At 36.9% G+C, this 15,616-nt stretch overlaps 1 protein-coding gene across 1 annotated transcript in view; it reads left to right on the plus strand.

Moving 5' to 3' along the window:
* VAV3 (vav guanine nucleotide exchange factor 3) overlaps window positions 1-15,616 on the plus strand; it is a 230,998-nt gene that overhangs the window by 165,291 nt on the left and 50,091 nt on the right. Inside the window, exon 19 of the mRNA XM_058179240.1 lies at window positions 2,237-2,282. Coding sequence (XP_058035223.1) covers window positions 2,237-2,282 — 46 coding nt within the window. The remainder of the gene's footprint in view (window positions 1-2,236; window positions 2,283-15,616) is intronic.

Genomic DNA, 15,616 nt, shown 5'->3' on the forward strand with positions numbered 1-15,616 from the left:
CTGGGCTAGATTATGTCTGTTCTTCCCCATAAAACCAAACATTTTTCATATGTTCCTTCCAAGTATAGTACATCATTACTACATACTCATTACTGCAGTGACCTTATAATTTGCTAAATCCTCTTTTATGGTGAAAACATGTTCTTGATAGAAGGTGGACTTTGTAATTGCTGGGTGTAAAAAGTTTTACACACATTCAAACATTAACTATAATAACATACATATACATTTTAGAAACAATTGATATTTTTTGTGTGGCTTTGTACAATAAAGCTTGAACTATTGCATGGTGGGATGAAGTTATACTGCTTCAGGTAGCACCATGGAGGCAGAATAGGACAACTTGCTGAGGCCAACTCCCCACGCCCAACTCACTGTGGCCAACTCACCATGGTCAACTCATCGTGGGACAACTCACTGTGGCCAACTCACCATGGTCAACTCACCATGGGACAACTTGCCATGGCCAACTTGCTGCCAGACAATTTAACAATTCAGTTTAATTATTTAAAATAAATAATACATTATTTTAATTTTTGCCATTCACATTTCATTCTGTCCCTCCTTTGGCATCCTTTCTTTAGAGATTCTATTCCACCATTTATTTGATGTTAGTGTAACTCTTGTCCCGGAGTGAATTGGCCATGGCAAGTTGTCCCATGGCAAGCTGTCCTGCAGCAAGTTGCCTATGGTGAGTTGCCTGTGGCGAGCTGGCCATGGCAGATTGCCATAGACTCCTATGGAGGAGGCTAATCAAGGATGGCAGAACTGGATGGTTTGAATGGGGCAGCAGAGCTTTTATAGTATGGATCCTAATATAGTATGGGTGATGCAAGAGTGTTTTTGAATTCTCTTCCAGGCATACCTTTCCCATCAGTCAGTTAGAAGTTGATGCAGCAACTTTTAATACTAAGCTTTGATTAGTAAAATGTTAAAAAAAAATAGACAATATTTATAAACAGTCTGAAGGCATTTTTTCAGTTGAGAAGCAACTCTAGATCTAGTTTAAAGTTCTTCGAGTGGCTTTTTTGGGGATCTGAGATGACGAGCTTCAAAGTTTCACTTGCAGTACTGCTCTGGAGGATTTTTTATGTCTCCTTTCCAAGCACTTCACCAACATGCAATCAAAAGTGCTCAGTTGCAAATTGTTCAAACAGTATCATTTCAATTTCAGAGTTTGCAAGAAATGTAGGACAAATGGCAGCTTTGCAGCCAAGAAAGGTCACGTTGCAGCAACCAAGAAGTTTTTGTAAACAACTGTATGCATGAAACTTTAGGAATGTACAGGCCTTCAAGGGTGTTTCACTTCAACAAAGAAGAAAACAAAGCACACCTGAAACTGTTCATGAAACATCATGTCTTTTTGCAGCTAAGAGTGAAGCAAATGGCTGCATTGCTTCATTTCACTCTGCTTGGCTGTTCTTCACAACCTCCTACAGCTTCCTGCATTTGCATTGGTGAGATGAATTGTACCACTTGTAGCAGGAAAGGAGAATCAGTGCTGCCTTTGCAGGCCAAAACACCATGAACTGAAAATGTGAATGTGGAGAGCATTAGCAATTTCTTTTTTAGTTCCTTTATTTTATGGAATGAAGTAAATGATGAAGAAGATATAGTGAAGGTAAAAGTTCCCCTTGCACATATGTGCTAGTCGTTCCCGACTCTAGGGGGTGGTGCTCATCTCCATTTCAAAGCCGAAGAGCCAACACTGTCCGAAGACGTCTCCGTGGTCATGTGGCCGGCATGACTCAATGCCAAAGGCGGACGGAACGCTGTTACCTTCCCACCAAATGTGGTCCCTATTTTTCTACTTGCATTTTTTACATCTTTCGAATTGCTAGGTTGGCAGAAGCTGGGACAAGTAACTGGAGCTCATCCCATTACATGGCACTAGGGATTCGAACCATTGAACTGCTGACCTTTTGAATGACAAGCTCAATGTCTTAGCCACCAAGCCACCGCGTCCCTTAAGATATAGTATACTGATTCAACTATATATATATTTTACATGTTCTTTTTTGTTAGCTGAAGTTACATGAATTGACTTGTAGAGTTCTGGTCATGTTCTTAGCATTTTTTGGTCAGCAGAATTGAAGAAAATCTCAGGTCAGCATAAGACTGGAAGATTTGGGGGTGGAAACATCAATGTGAAGTAATTGAATAGAATTTACATGAAAAGAGGAACTATTTCTATTTTAGAAAGTAATCTCTAACTGGTGTGTCTTTAATTACACAGAAAAGACTGAATGGACTTCGAAAGAGTTCCAGGCATATGGACTCAGGTTTGTTTGAGTTTTCTTTTCTTGATGCATTTTTTAAAAATTTGCTAATAAAAGCTGATGAGACTGGAATTGATTTGTCATGTTATTGGCCTGTTTTTTGACTTACTTCCGACTCAAGGACTTTTCGAACATGTTTTCATAAGCAGACTGCAGAGATATAATTTGCTGTGGGTTCTAATCTCATTCATGTTCCAGACTTGGCAAGATAACAAAATAGCGTATGGCTACATTTTAATATTTCTTTCATATAATGTTATAGTAATGTTTTTATTTGCCCGGAGTAAGAGGCTGCATGTAACTCTCTGATAGTCAGAATAATTCTTTTTTTTTAAGTTTCTGATCTTTTTAAAGGGCCAGAAATGATGCAATAAGCAGTAGCAGAAGGTTCATCGCCACCCAAATCTCTCCTTCCCCCTAAAACTGGAAGATGTTTTCCACTGGGACAAAAATAAAATCATTTTGTGATATATGCTATATATTGGCCCATAAACCTCACCAAACTAGATTGTTCCTGCCAAATTTACTAAGGTTTCACCAGCCATGTTCTCTGCATCCCTATGCAGTGAAAAACAAAGTCCTGAATGTTATATAGCCCAGCCTTGATTTAGAGTAGAGGTTATTTAGATAAAACTGGAATTCTTATCAGCCTATATCTAATAACCTACGGCTAGTACAATGATTTTTCTTCTTCTTCTGTGGCACCTGCATCCTGCAGGGACTTCGGGCAGTATTTCCAATTTCATCCTTGCAACTTGTTAAATTGAGAGGATCAGATTCAGTGGTGGGATTCAAATAATTTAACAACCGGTTCTCTGTCCTAATGATTTCTTCCAACAACCAGTTCACCAAACTGCTCAGAAAGTTAACAACCGGTTCTCCCGAAGTGGTGCGAACTGGCTGAATCCCACCACTGATCAGATTGCTCCATCCAGTCAGTGAATATGGTCCTCTAATTCTGCACTGTGGTTTCATTGATCAGTGTAGTATTATTACAACTGCTATGCTGCAGCAGTAGAAATTTTTGACATTCCAAGCATTTCAGCAGTTAGAACACCTCTTTTTTTTTTTAAATCTTTCTGAATTTTATAGCTTAGATTCAAATAAGCCATGAGGCTTCTACTTACACTCCAGTTTTTTCAATGGTTCAGTCATATGACTAATTAAACTCCAGATACATCTTGTTGCTTTGTTTTTCTTTTTAAAAATGTGCTCTTCAACTAGATTTACATTCCTAGATCTTCTGGGCTATTGGTTAACTCTCCCCCCCCCCTTTTAAATAGAGAAACCAGTTTTAACCTTGGAGTTAATCTTAGGAACTATGTGTGTTCTTAGTTATTGCTGTTTCACCCTGGAGGCTGAAGATAGTAAGAATCTTGAGGTGTGACTCCCCACGCAAAATTCAGTTTAATTCTGCTTAATACTAAATAATTCCTTATAGCTTATAAACAGCTATTTTGAATGCAGCTACTAGGAGTGTGTTTATACACACTGATTTTATGTCTCCTGAGAAAGATTTTATTTTATTTGTTTCATTTATTAAATTCATAGCTTATTTTTCAATCAAATTGTCCCATAGTGTAAATACAGCAAACTATAATAAAATCAAACAGTAACAAACCAATATAAATACAGAATCAGGTAAAATTTCCTGAAAAAGCCTCTGAAAAGATAACTATTAGGGTATATTTGCAAAGCATAAATAAGCACAACAGAGTCTTAATATCCACATCTTAAATATTGGTATTCTGGTTCTTCTGAAATAATCTTCAAGGAAGGAGTGGATAAAATGATTAAAAGGCAGAAAATGTAGAGGGATCAAAACAATGATCCTACAACATTTAGTACATAACTCAGTGGTAGTCAACTTGGTCCCTACCACCCAGTAGTGGGCATTCCAGCTTTCATAGTGGGCAGTAGGGTTTTTTTCCGATACTGAAGCACTTTCCTTTTTTTAAATTTAATTGACTTTTTAAAAAAAATTCATAGTATTATTTAAAAACATTTTCATTAGGTTTTCATAAAATTCCCGGTGACAATTTAAATTTCTGAAAATATACTATTTGTATCGCCCGTGCATAAGTTTAGTTCACGTTACATAAGTGAAACCAAATGGCACTATAGTACGACTGCAAACAAAAGAGCCTCATCCCAGAATAGCTTGTGCATCTCCCCCCACACCACCCAGCTGTAACAGACAAGCAGAGCTGGTAGCCGGCGCCCCCCCCCCCGCAAATCCAATCCATGATGCGTGAGAGGCATGCGCAGACGACGATACATGGTACAAGCTCTTTTGTTTGCGGTCGCAATGGTTAGTACGCAGTTAGATTTGTGAGAGTGAACATGAACCAGTGGGCAGTTAGAAAATTTTACTACTAACAGAGATACAAAAGTGGGCAGTAGGTATAAAAAGGTTGACTACCCCTGACATAACTGATCCCATACAGAGAAGACCAAGATCAGAATGTTTTTAGACATGGTTAGGCTTTTACAGATGTTTTAACTTTTGATATGAGGAACAACAACACCAAATACAAAATTGCCATGAATTTGGTCCAAATGGCTGTCCACATTTTGTAGTTGCAGCTGTTGGGTATCCTGGTGCTTCCAGATTGTATTGGTTTTCAGTTCCATCAGCCCCAACATGTAGTGCCAATGAATGGAATTGTAGGGGGAAAAACACACACATCAGGTTACCAGGTTACAAAGCAGTATGTAAAGAATTGGGATTGGTGTCTGGCGATGGATGCTGTCTTTCTTCTGCTCATAACTGATAGAAATGTGGAGTTCTTGGTGCTCTCTTTTGTACACACAAACTCATCCACACTTATGTCCTCAACTAGGCTGGCAGGCAAAGATGACTCAAAGAGTGGGTGGGATTCAGAACCCCTTTTATCCCCAAAGTCCTTTGTTCTGGTTGGTTGGACTTGGGGAGGGGCTTCCCATGTGCTTGGACCCAACTTCCGATTCAGGTGACATTTTTTCTGTTTTTTTTCTTAACAATTTGGTTCCTTCCTACTTTCCCTTACAGAGCTTTTCCTGACTTTCGTCCACCCTGTTTATGTGCTTGCTTCATCTTTAGGTATGGCAGCTTAGGCCTATTCAAGTAATTCCTTGAATTGCATAATTTACTGCTTGATTGTTGATCTGGTATTAATTGTGATGATAATTTCAGTTTAGATCATTGTTGATTGCTGGGGAGGAGGTGTTCTGGTTATTTTGTTTCCATTTTAGAGTTTTAATTGTCTCTTTTAAATGATATGTAAAAGTTGTTTACCTCTGTGTACCTGTTGATGGTTATTTTGTCTGAGTGCCAAGGTTTGAAGAATTCCTAGCATTTTTGGATTTAGCATGGTCTAGGATGTACTCAATTTCCAAATTGAAACTATGGTTACATCTGTCCATATGTATCCACTCCCTTCTAGCACTTAAGAAGTTACCTAGTTTGGTAATGAAAGCTCTGCAAGTAAACAACCAAAATTAGAGAGATCAATGACTCCACAGTTCAACCCTGAACTACAAATAATCTCGTCTTGTCAGGGATTCTAGTTTCATATCTTTCTAAAAAGTAGCGTTGAACTTGGTTGAGTAACATGCACATCTTGCCTTTCATCTAAATCAGCATTCCTCAAACACAAATATTTTTCAGATATTTGGATCATATTTCCCATCAACCTTTTGTACTACACCTAGCAGATTGGGGAAGCCTGGGCTGAATAAATAAAAGCATGCAATATTTTTTCTTCTTTAATTCTATTAAAAGAAAAAAAAAATCATGTGCTTTACAGTAATAGTGCAGGTGGTGTTTTTTTCCTTAGCTCCATTTTATAAATTCTTTTTCACAATTTAATTAGAAGGGGTTTCAGTCCATGACAAGTTATGAGTTGTTAAATGTTTCTAAATGTAGCAACCTGAGAATATTTGCATTTAATTTTAAAATAGGGTTTCGGTCTAGAATCAATTACTCGGAAAAAAAATCTTCTCTCTGCAAGAAAAAGGGATTGATATTATATTCCTACTATTATAGGCTTGTTTGCATGGGAGCAGCCTTCTACCTGTTTTTTAATGTCAAATATGGAATATTTTGGAAGAAATAGGGCTTCTTCATTGTTTTTGATACTCTTTCTCTCCAGAGAGCCCTAATATTTTGCTATAAATTAATGAATGAAACAGCATTCTGGAAAATATAAGTTTTCAGTGCCATTTCAAACTTTTATGCCAGGGAGGATGAATCTTCTGTGTGCCTAATTGGATAGAATAATGGGAATCATTGGTCTGATTTTCCATCTCTTTGCATGTAGCTAAAAGCATTCCTTTTTTAGAAGCACAGTACTGGTTGAAGTTGGTTGCACAAATTAAAACTAACAAAACACAACTGTTTTTCAGTTGCCAAAATTATGAGAAGAGAGATAATTTGGCATATCACCGAAATGTTATTGGATGATGCAATAGATCACATTTTGGTGTTACTTCTTCTAAATCAGGGGTGTCAAACTCACGTCGTCATGGCGGCGTCACATGACGTATTGGGATTTCCCCCCCTTTTGCTAAACTGGGCATGGGCATGGCCAGCGTGTGACACATCTGCTCACAAGCCACAAGTTTGACAGCCCTGTTCCAGATGTATTCTCTATTTACTGTTGGAATTGGACAGAAAATGAAGTGTCCCAGTTATCAGAAAGCTTTTAATCAAATAAATCTATTTGGTTCTTGGGATTTTTGTCTCCACATTACTTGATTCTATTGCATCCAAAACATCTAGTTACTCTTTATTTCCCTGTTCTGAGCACATTATTCTTTAATCAAGTTCTATACAGTTTGAAAATGTTATCATTAGCCTAAATTATGTTTTACTTGATTCTCTGATGTCCAAAAAGGATTAATATTTCTTTACTGACTTCGTGCTGTTGGTACAACGGAATTCTGGCCACACAGATCCATGCCAATAATTATTCATGATGTAAACATGCCTTTATTCCAAAAGATGTTATTATAGTTGTCATGAGTCTTGGTTTTAATCTTTCAATGTCTCCATTGCATTTTTTGTTTTATGAAAATTACAAGAAGTGCTGAATCAAATCAGATCCAGATTACCTCCCCTCATTAGATTCAGCCTTTAGGTTAGAAGTTATATTTTGTGTGCCCAGTGATTGCAGCTGGATGCTTAGATGACTCAGCAGCTGTTAATGAGCTCTGTTGTTTTCTCATCTGATGTGCTGATTTTCCATCAAAGTACTTGTTTAATACTTGTAAGTATCACATGAACTACAGTCTTTATGCCAGCTTCAGAGCCTCTGCCCAAACAAATACATTAACTTTTAGTTGAAGACAAGAACCAGCATGCCTTATCCCTGCTAGTAACTTTTGGAAAAGCTATTTATTACTAGATGTTTTGCCTTCCAAGTTTTTATTTCCAGTTTTAGTTCAGTAGTACACATGAGACGGTAGAAAGATCCAGATGTTTCAAAGATCCCCAGTTCCAGAATTGTAGGAGGGCTATCTTAAACTTTTATCAGTTTGCATGTTAAAAACTATCAGCGCATATTATGCAAGTTGTAGGAGTGTCATATCCACTGTTATCAAAGTCTTGGGAACGCATCCCTCCCTATAATTTGAAACTGAGAGCAAACAACACTTGACCCAGTTTCCTTAATAGAGCGAAAGTGAAAGAAGGAACAGTTGTGCAAACCCACTTCTTGTTTCGATGTGGATGAATCTTGTAGTAGCATAGGTTGACTTTGGTTTGGCTTTGCATTATGGTTTGGCTTTCTATAAATCCCTGTTAATAGAACTTTTTGACATATAGGTTGATGGCCTGAGGTTCAAGGCTAGCAAAAATCCTTCTGAGTCATCTTAAAACAGCAGTCAGTGCTTTCTGCTCTCTTAACATTGCTCTGCCCTTCTCAAAATAATTTGCGGTTTTTCTAGTAGTATAACTTTTTTTTGAAAACAGTTGGACACTCTGTAAACATAAGATTAGATAACCCTTTAAAACCGATGTTTTGTTCTTATTGCTGTTTCTATGATAAAGACTGTCACAGATAGGTTTTTTTTTTTTTTTTGGTAACCCCACATCCCATACATCTTAAACTTCAAAAGATGCTAAGCTGTCTCCGGAGATGAACAAGGTGATGAAATCTTTTTCAATTAGTACTTGAGGGGTGGAGAAGAGAATACAGTGGAAATGGATACCTAACTGGTACAAATCTTTATGAAATGCTGACCCTAAGATCTGGGCTCTGTCTTAAACAACAGAAGGCTTGAAAAAGCAACAGAAGGTATCTTTAAGCTAAATTTGGTTTGACCTTCTACATTTCATACCAGCCAAAGAGATGTTTTTTTTTTAATTTTCATTCAGTTTTAAATCTTGCTTTGAAATCTAAAAATGGCACATTCAGTTCTGACATATAAAAATTGCGCATGTGTAGGGTGTCTCAATTTCTTTTTATACAAAAGTGTGGCAATTGTTAATTAGTAGATTCAGAACCTTAATTAAGATACAAATCAGTGAAGAATCATGATGTTTTGATGATGATTTACTAAATTTTAATTTAAATAAAAGAAGGAATCTTCCTCTAAAATTTAGCTCATTTATTGAATTCATTAATAATTTAGCCGTTACATCAGTGTCCAAAACTTAAAGAAGTTTTAAAATATGTAAGGCTAAATAATATCTCTTATTTCTTTGGGTCAGTTTAAAGATTTAACCTTAAAAACTTTATTACCAGGAAGGGAGAATCTCCAAAATCTGTGTGGAATATCTCTTTGGGAAATTTTTCATTTGTGTAGGCTGTTTCATTCTCTCAACCCTCACTCTTTCCTTTCTCATTAGTGCTTGTTGTGAGTCTATTTGATTATTAAGAAAGGTCTTCCTTGTGATCTCTCTTGTTTAATATGCCATAATCACTTCAGCCTGGCTATCCGAGGGACAGACTCTCTGGCTGTGAAGTTGACCTTCTTGATCAGAGAGGGCCATAAGTCAAACATATCTATTCAACTTGGCCTTTGAAACTCTTTTCAGTATTTAGAATGGCTCTATTGATTCCCTCCCTCCCCCCCCCTCTCTCTCTCTGTGTGTGTTTATTATATAGCACTGATATTTGTCTGGGCTATTCAAATAGGATGCTAATGTGGAAAAAAAAAAGATGACCGAAGCTTGATGATCCCACCTGTAATTCACATAGGAAAAAAAAAGTGAGGACTCAAAGGTATTATAGTGCTGACTAAAACAGTGAAAGATAATTGCTATCACTTCCACAGGTACTTTGTACAACTTCAGCTTGTGTGATGTAATTATATTTCATTTACCGTATTTTTTGGAGTATAAGATGCACCTTTTCCCCCCAAAAAAGAGGGTGAAAATCTGGGTGCGTCTTATACTCCAAATCTGGGTGCGTCTTATACTCCCAACCCAGCTTCTCAAACTGAGGTTTCAGAGGCTGAAAGGAGCTTCAGAAAAGAAGCTCCCAAACAGCTTCAGAGGCTTTTTTTCTGAAGTTCTGTTTTGGAGGCTTTCAGAGGCAGAAAAATGTTTTTTCTGGAACAGTGTTTCAAAGGCAGAAAAAAAAAAGCAAAAAAAAAAAAAAAAGCAAGGCACAGAGCTCACAACCAAGGAACCTGTTGCTAAAATTCACCTCTGGGAACAGTTGATTGGGAGGCCAATCCACCTGCCAATCAGCTTTTTTCTTATTTTCCTCCCCAAAAACTAAGGTGTGTCTTATACGCCGCTACATCTTATACTTTGAAAAATACGGTATATTTGTTTGATTAACTTTCAACTTAGAACGTTGCATTTAATGGTATTTATCCAAAAACATTAAAAATATTTACCCATTCACACTACTTTTAATAGGTGGTGGTTGTTTAGCAATATGAATAGAGTAGCATATTCCCTACTTCCATACAGGTTGAGGCTACTATTTAATTTTATTTGAATCAAGCTGGAAAAAAATAAAAAAGTGTGGCTTTTGATGATACGCATGATTATCTTCGTAGGTCATAGCTCTTTCTGAAACAGAGCAATATTTATGCCAGCTTCACTTGGTTAGTAGTGGATGGAATTCAATTTCTGCAATAACTTTGAATGTAGACAGATAGAACATTTTTTCCTGTGACCTGTACTTGATAATGCTTGATGGTTGAGAAGAAAGTTCAGCTTTGAGTTTGAAGCCCTAGCATTCTTTATAATCTGTAAAAGATTTAGACCCAATGTAATGCATTTTGTAATACTCATATAGTTTTATATTGTCAGGGACATAACCTTTGTTTTTTACTTTATATTAAATTTGGTTTTGTATGGCTTCTATTATGTGAATCACTTTGTGTGCAGTTTTATAAAAAAGCAACAAATATAAACTATATAGAAAATTCTGTATCCATTATAATTCACAGAGCAGACAAAGGCCTTAAATGTATTGTTGATAAATAGACTTAGTTTATTATTGTATGTCAAGTACAAATGAGAACTAAAACTTTATTATTATGGTTGGTTGCACAGTCAGCAGATGTTTAGATAGGATTTTTGTAGACCCATCAAGTGCTTTCCTGGGATAGTTAGATATTGTTTGACGGTGTTAAAGGTATTGTCGCAGGATGTGAAGTATTCAAAGCTTTTTGCGGATTGACTGATGGTGATTTTGTCAATGCTAATGGTGACAAAAGTGTTGTTTGAATTCTGAAGTCCCTAAGCACTTTCGCTTTTTCATTTTCTGTTACTTTTATCTATTTTGTGGTCCTACCAGTTGTTGCTCACAGGTTGCTCACTTCTTATAGATATTCCATTGCACTATTGCTTCTATTTTGTCATTTCGATTCTATTTTGCCGCTGCTTATAGTCTGTGCAATCTCCTTGCAGCAGCTAACTAGGTGATCCACTGTTTCTTCAGCTTCTTTCAGACAATGTTTCCTGTCTGTTTCTAGCTTCTCAATTCTAGTTTTGTATGTATTTGTGCTTAAGACTTGGTCATGTGCAACCAGAATTAGCCCCTATACCTCTTGCTTAACCATTGCCAGATCTTGTTATTTGCTTTGCTTGCTAGTTTTTTAATGTCCTTATTACAGTATGTAATATGTGTACAATGTCAAGGTTCCAAGGAACACCCCCAATGAAATAAAACTCCAAGCCTTGAGGTTCCTCAGTTCCAATTTATTAGAGATGTCATGTTGGCACATCTGGGAAAACCCAAATCTGAAAGCTTCCAGGTTTTCCACACCCAGCTAACAGTTCGCAACCCTACCCCACACCCACAAGTTCATCACATAGTCCAATCAACTCTTCACATTCAACTGGATACAATCTCCAGGCAGTCTCCAGCAGATGCAGTCAAAAGTGTCCTTGAATACGGAATATTGTTATGACTAACTTTCTACCGCTATAGCAAAACCCCCCCTCCCAATTTCCCAGGCTAAAATATGTTGCAGTTAGGAAGCAAAAAGGAAAACTGTCTTCCAAAACTGACACAGTTAGATTCACGATCAAAGACTTGTAAAAATTCAATCATTTAAGTCCTAACCAAGACCATCAAAATTATTAAGATAGTGTCTAATGAATTGGTACTAAATGGTTCCAAACTGAGTATTATTATTATTTTGTAAAATTAGGGTGTTCAGGTCCAATAAATTCAAAATTTCCAAATACCAAGATACTCCCTTGGATATTGCTCCAAGGACTCCAATCACAATTGGTGTAACAGTGGAATTCTTAGAAAAGAAATGGGAAAATGTAGGAATGCAGTGCTGAAGGCAATGCAGATTCCATTGAAGTCAATAGGATTTTTGACTGCTATACTTGAAATGCACATCAGGAGCTTCTGCTTGATTTTCAGTACTGGCAAAATTCCATGATCCTGATATTGAGAGCAACTGTCAGCAGTGGTGTTGTTTTGTGCAATCAGTTATGATAAACTACTCCATTTTCCAGGAATATCCAATCTGTTTGAAATTCAGTGGGGGCCCTCATATTTGAGATGAACATGCATGCAGCTCTCCTTCCTGTTTGCATAATCAGCAGCAGTTTCATTTCTTCAGGGTAAATCTATTAAGGAAAATCCTCTAGAGACTTTTCAAGGGATTATTCCCTTTAAATGCAGATGACAGGAGCTGATAAGGCACAAGAAAGCAAATTTTCTTCTTTAACAGTTTTATTAACACCAGCAACAGAAACAAAAATAGCTAGAAAACATTGCAAATGGAATAAGAGGTGTGATTTAAAGCATACTTAAAAAATAGCATTGCTCTATAAAAATGATTTGGTCTTGTTTTCTTTCCATTTCTGTGAAAATAGATGCCTTATGATCAGAATGCCAGCTTCACTTGGTTAGTAGTGGATGGAATTCAATTTCTGCAATAACTTTGAATGTAGACAGATAGAACATTTTTTCCTGTGACCTGTACTTGATAATGCTTGATGGTTGAGAAGAAAGTTCAGCTTTGAGTTTGAAGCCCTAGCATTCTTTATAATCTGTAAAAGATTTAGACCCAATGTAATGCATTTTGTAATACTCATATAGTTTTATATTGTCAGGACATAACCTTTGTTTTTTACTTTATATTAAATTTGGTTTTGTATGGCTTCTATTATGTGAATCACTTTGTGTGCAGTTTTATAAAAAAGCAACAAATATAAACTATATAGAAAATTCTGTATCCATTATAATTCACAGAGCAGACAAAGGCCTTAAATGTATTGTTGATAAATAGACTTAGTTTATTATTGTATGTCAAGTACAAATGAGAACTAAAACTTTATTATTATGGTTGGTTGCACAGTCAGCAGATGTTTAGATAGGATTTTTGACTGCTATACTTGAAATGCACATCAGGAGCTTCTGCTTGATTTTCAGTACTGGCAAAATTCCATGATCCTGATATTGAGAGCAACTGTCAGCAGTGGTGTTGTTTTGTGCAATCAGTTATGATAAACTACTCCATTTTCCAGGAATATCCAATCTGTTTGAAATCCAGTGGGGGCCCTCATATTTGAGATGAACATGCATGCAGCTCTCCTTCCTGTTTGCATAATCAGCAGCAGTTTCATTTCTTCAGGGTAAATCTATTAAGGAAAATCCTCTGGGATTGACCCTCCCCACCCATGCTAGTAGAGGAATTAGCTAGGGTATTCTGGTGGTGGGGTCCAGGAGAGGCGCCTTCTCTGACATTGTGCCTGTCCTTTAGAATATCTTACCCCTTTCTCAGTGGTGGGATTCAAATAATTTAATAGCCGGTTCTCTGCCCTAATGATTTCTTCCAACAGCCAGTTCACCAAACTGCTCAGAGAGTTAACAACAGGTTCTCCTGAAGTGGTGCGAACTGGCTGAATCCCACCACTGCCCCCTCTCCCCAATGGAGTGAGGTTGGTCCCAAACTTTCTTATCTTCTGTAAGCACTTAAAGACCTGGCTGTGCAAGTTTTCTTAGGACTCCAAATGAAGGGTTTCACATTGGGGCTGGTTGATAAATTAAGAACAGATCCCATTCCTCCCCTTCTCATCATACCCCCTCCCCCCTCCATCTTTTTAGCTAGGTTGATTTTATAGTATTGTATTTATATTATAAATAATACAGTTTTATTTTTCAATATTGTAAGCCGCCCAGAGTTACCGTGTGGCAAAATGGGCAGCTTGTCAGGGTTCCAAATAATACATCCAGTACAATAAGAACTCCAAGGCAGGCAAGTTCCTCAAAGAACATTTTTTATTAGGACATACCAAATTGGCATGTTCCTGGTGGAAAAGCGGCTCTAAGTTGGCGCCACTTTTCCCCCCCAATTAAAAGTAAAACTTTATCACATCCCCTGCCCAGAGTCTCAGGCACATGGTCCAATCAGCATACAGCCCAGTTGCTAGATGACCTTAGTCTCCACCCTGCAGAGACCTGCATGAATGTCCTTTATTCCCAGGGGAAGGAATTTTATTTTGACTACAACAAAATCCAGTTAATCTCTACAACCCCCTCCCTGGCTCCTTCACTCTAGGTTGTGTCAGCCCTGAAGCAATGAGAAAAGAAATCTTCCTAGAAACTACAAAAAAGAAAATGTCCACAGTTCAGCCAGCTTCAGGGTGACACAGCTCATAAATTTTACAAATAAATAAACATTACTACAAAAATTAAATTAGAGGTTTGCAGGCTTTCTCACATTTGGTGGTGTGTTATTATTTTTTTCAAATTAATTTTCCAATTTATATAGCCGCCTGTCTCTCAAAACAAGTGACTCTGGGCAGAGTACAGTAATTAGTATACAAAATCTCTGAAAATACAGAAATCTATTATGTCATCAAGAACACTAGACTTGGTACAGAATTATGGAATGGGGACATATTATTCAGCTCCATTTCTTAGCAAATACTAGAGGTTTTTTTCCTGTTACATGTACATTATATTTTTTCACTGTGTAGTCCTTGGAATGGCCAGGACTAATAAGGGTATTTATAATGTTGCCTAACTTTAGAAATATCTTTACTTTTAAGCAAATTGTCAAAAGTTGTAAAACTGCTAAATGAAAAGTTATAGCGCCTTAGACGCTAATTATATGATTCATTCAGTCTGATTTCTAGCTTCAACTCTTTTAGATTTAAGATAAAAAATGGCTCCAACCATTTTCAGTAATGCTGAAGTGCACATTCATGGAAAGATTAAATAAACATTTGCTGTTAGGTTCCATGTTATCTATATAATAGTAATAAGCTAGAATGCGTCAGTGTTGATGGATAAAAGATTATCTCTTAAGTATTGCTGTGTCAAAGATGCATCTACAAAAAGTGTTACTCCCCCACAGTGAGTGAGGTTTGAACCAGATTTTTGAATTGTGGTTTTGGTTATCTTTGTGGGAGTCTATTTCTTAGCCCTATCGCTTCTTCCTTCTTCTACCCATGGTTCCATTATTTTTTAATCCATATTCTGCAAATTAATGATAAATAATTCAGCATTTAAACACCTTTTTAATTAGCATTTAGCTACATTGCTGGTCTAAATGGGTATATGCTAAACCTGCCAAAAATGTTTAAATGAATATAGCATCTTGATTTTCAGTACTGTGGTTCAAAAGAGATGTAAAAAAAAAAAGATTTGCAGAGGTAGATTTCTTGGTTTATTCCTGCTTGGAATACACTTACAAATATGTATAAAACCTGGATGAAGTTTTCCTTAGTTTAAACTTGTAATCAGAAGGCCTCTGAGTCCATAGTGAATGGATGAAATCTCTGACTTTACTGCTACCTAACTTTGTACAACTCCATCATAGGATTATATTGATTTAGAGCAATTTCTTTAGGCCCCACATATTACCTTCAAAGACCTTTATGGCTTGGAGCTGAGTTATTTAAGGGAATATCTGTCCCCTGA

This window comes from Ahaetulla prasina, chromosome 3, assembly GCF_028640845.1.
Source record: "Ahaetulla prasina isolate Xishuangbanna chromosome 3, ASM2864084v1, whole genome shotgun sequence".
Lineage (NCBI taxonomy): Eukaryota > Metazoa > Chordata > Lepidosauria > Squamata > Colubridae > Ahaetulla > Ahaetulla prasina.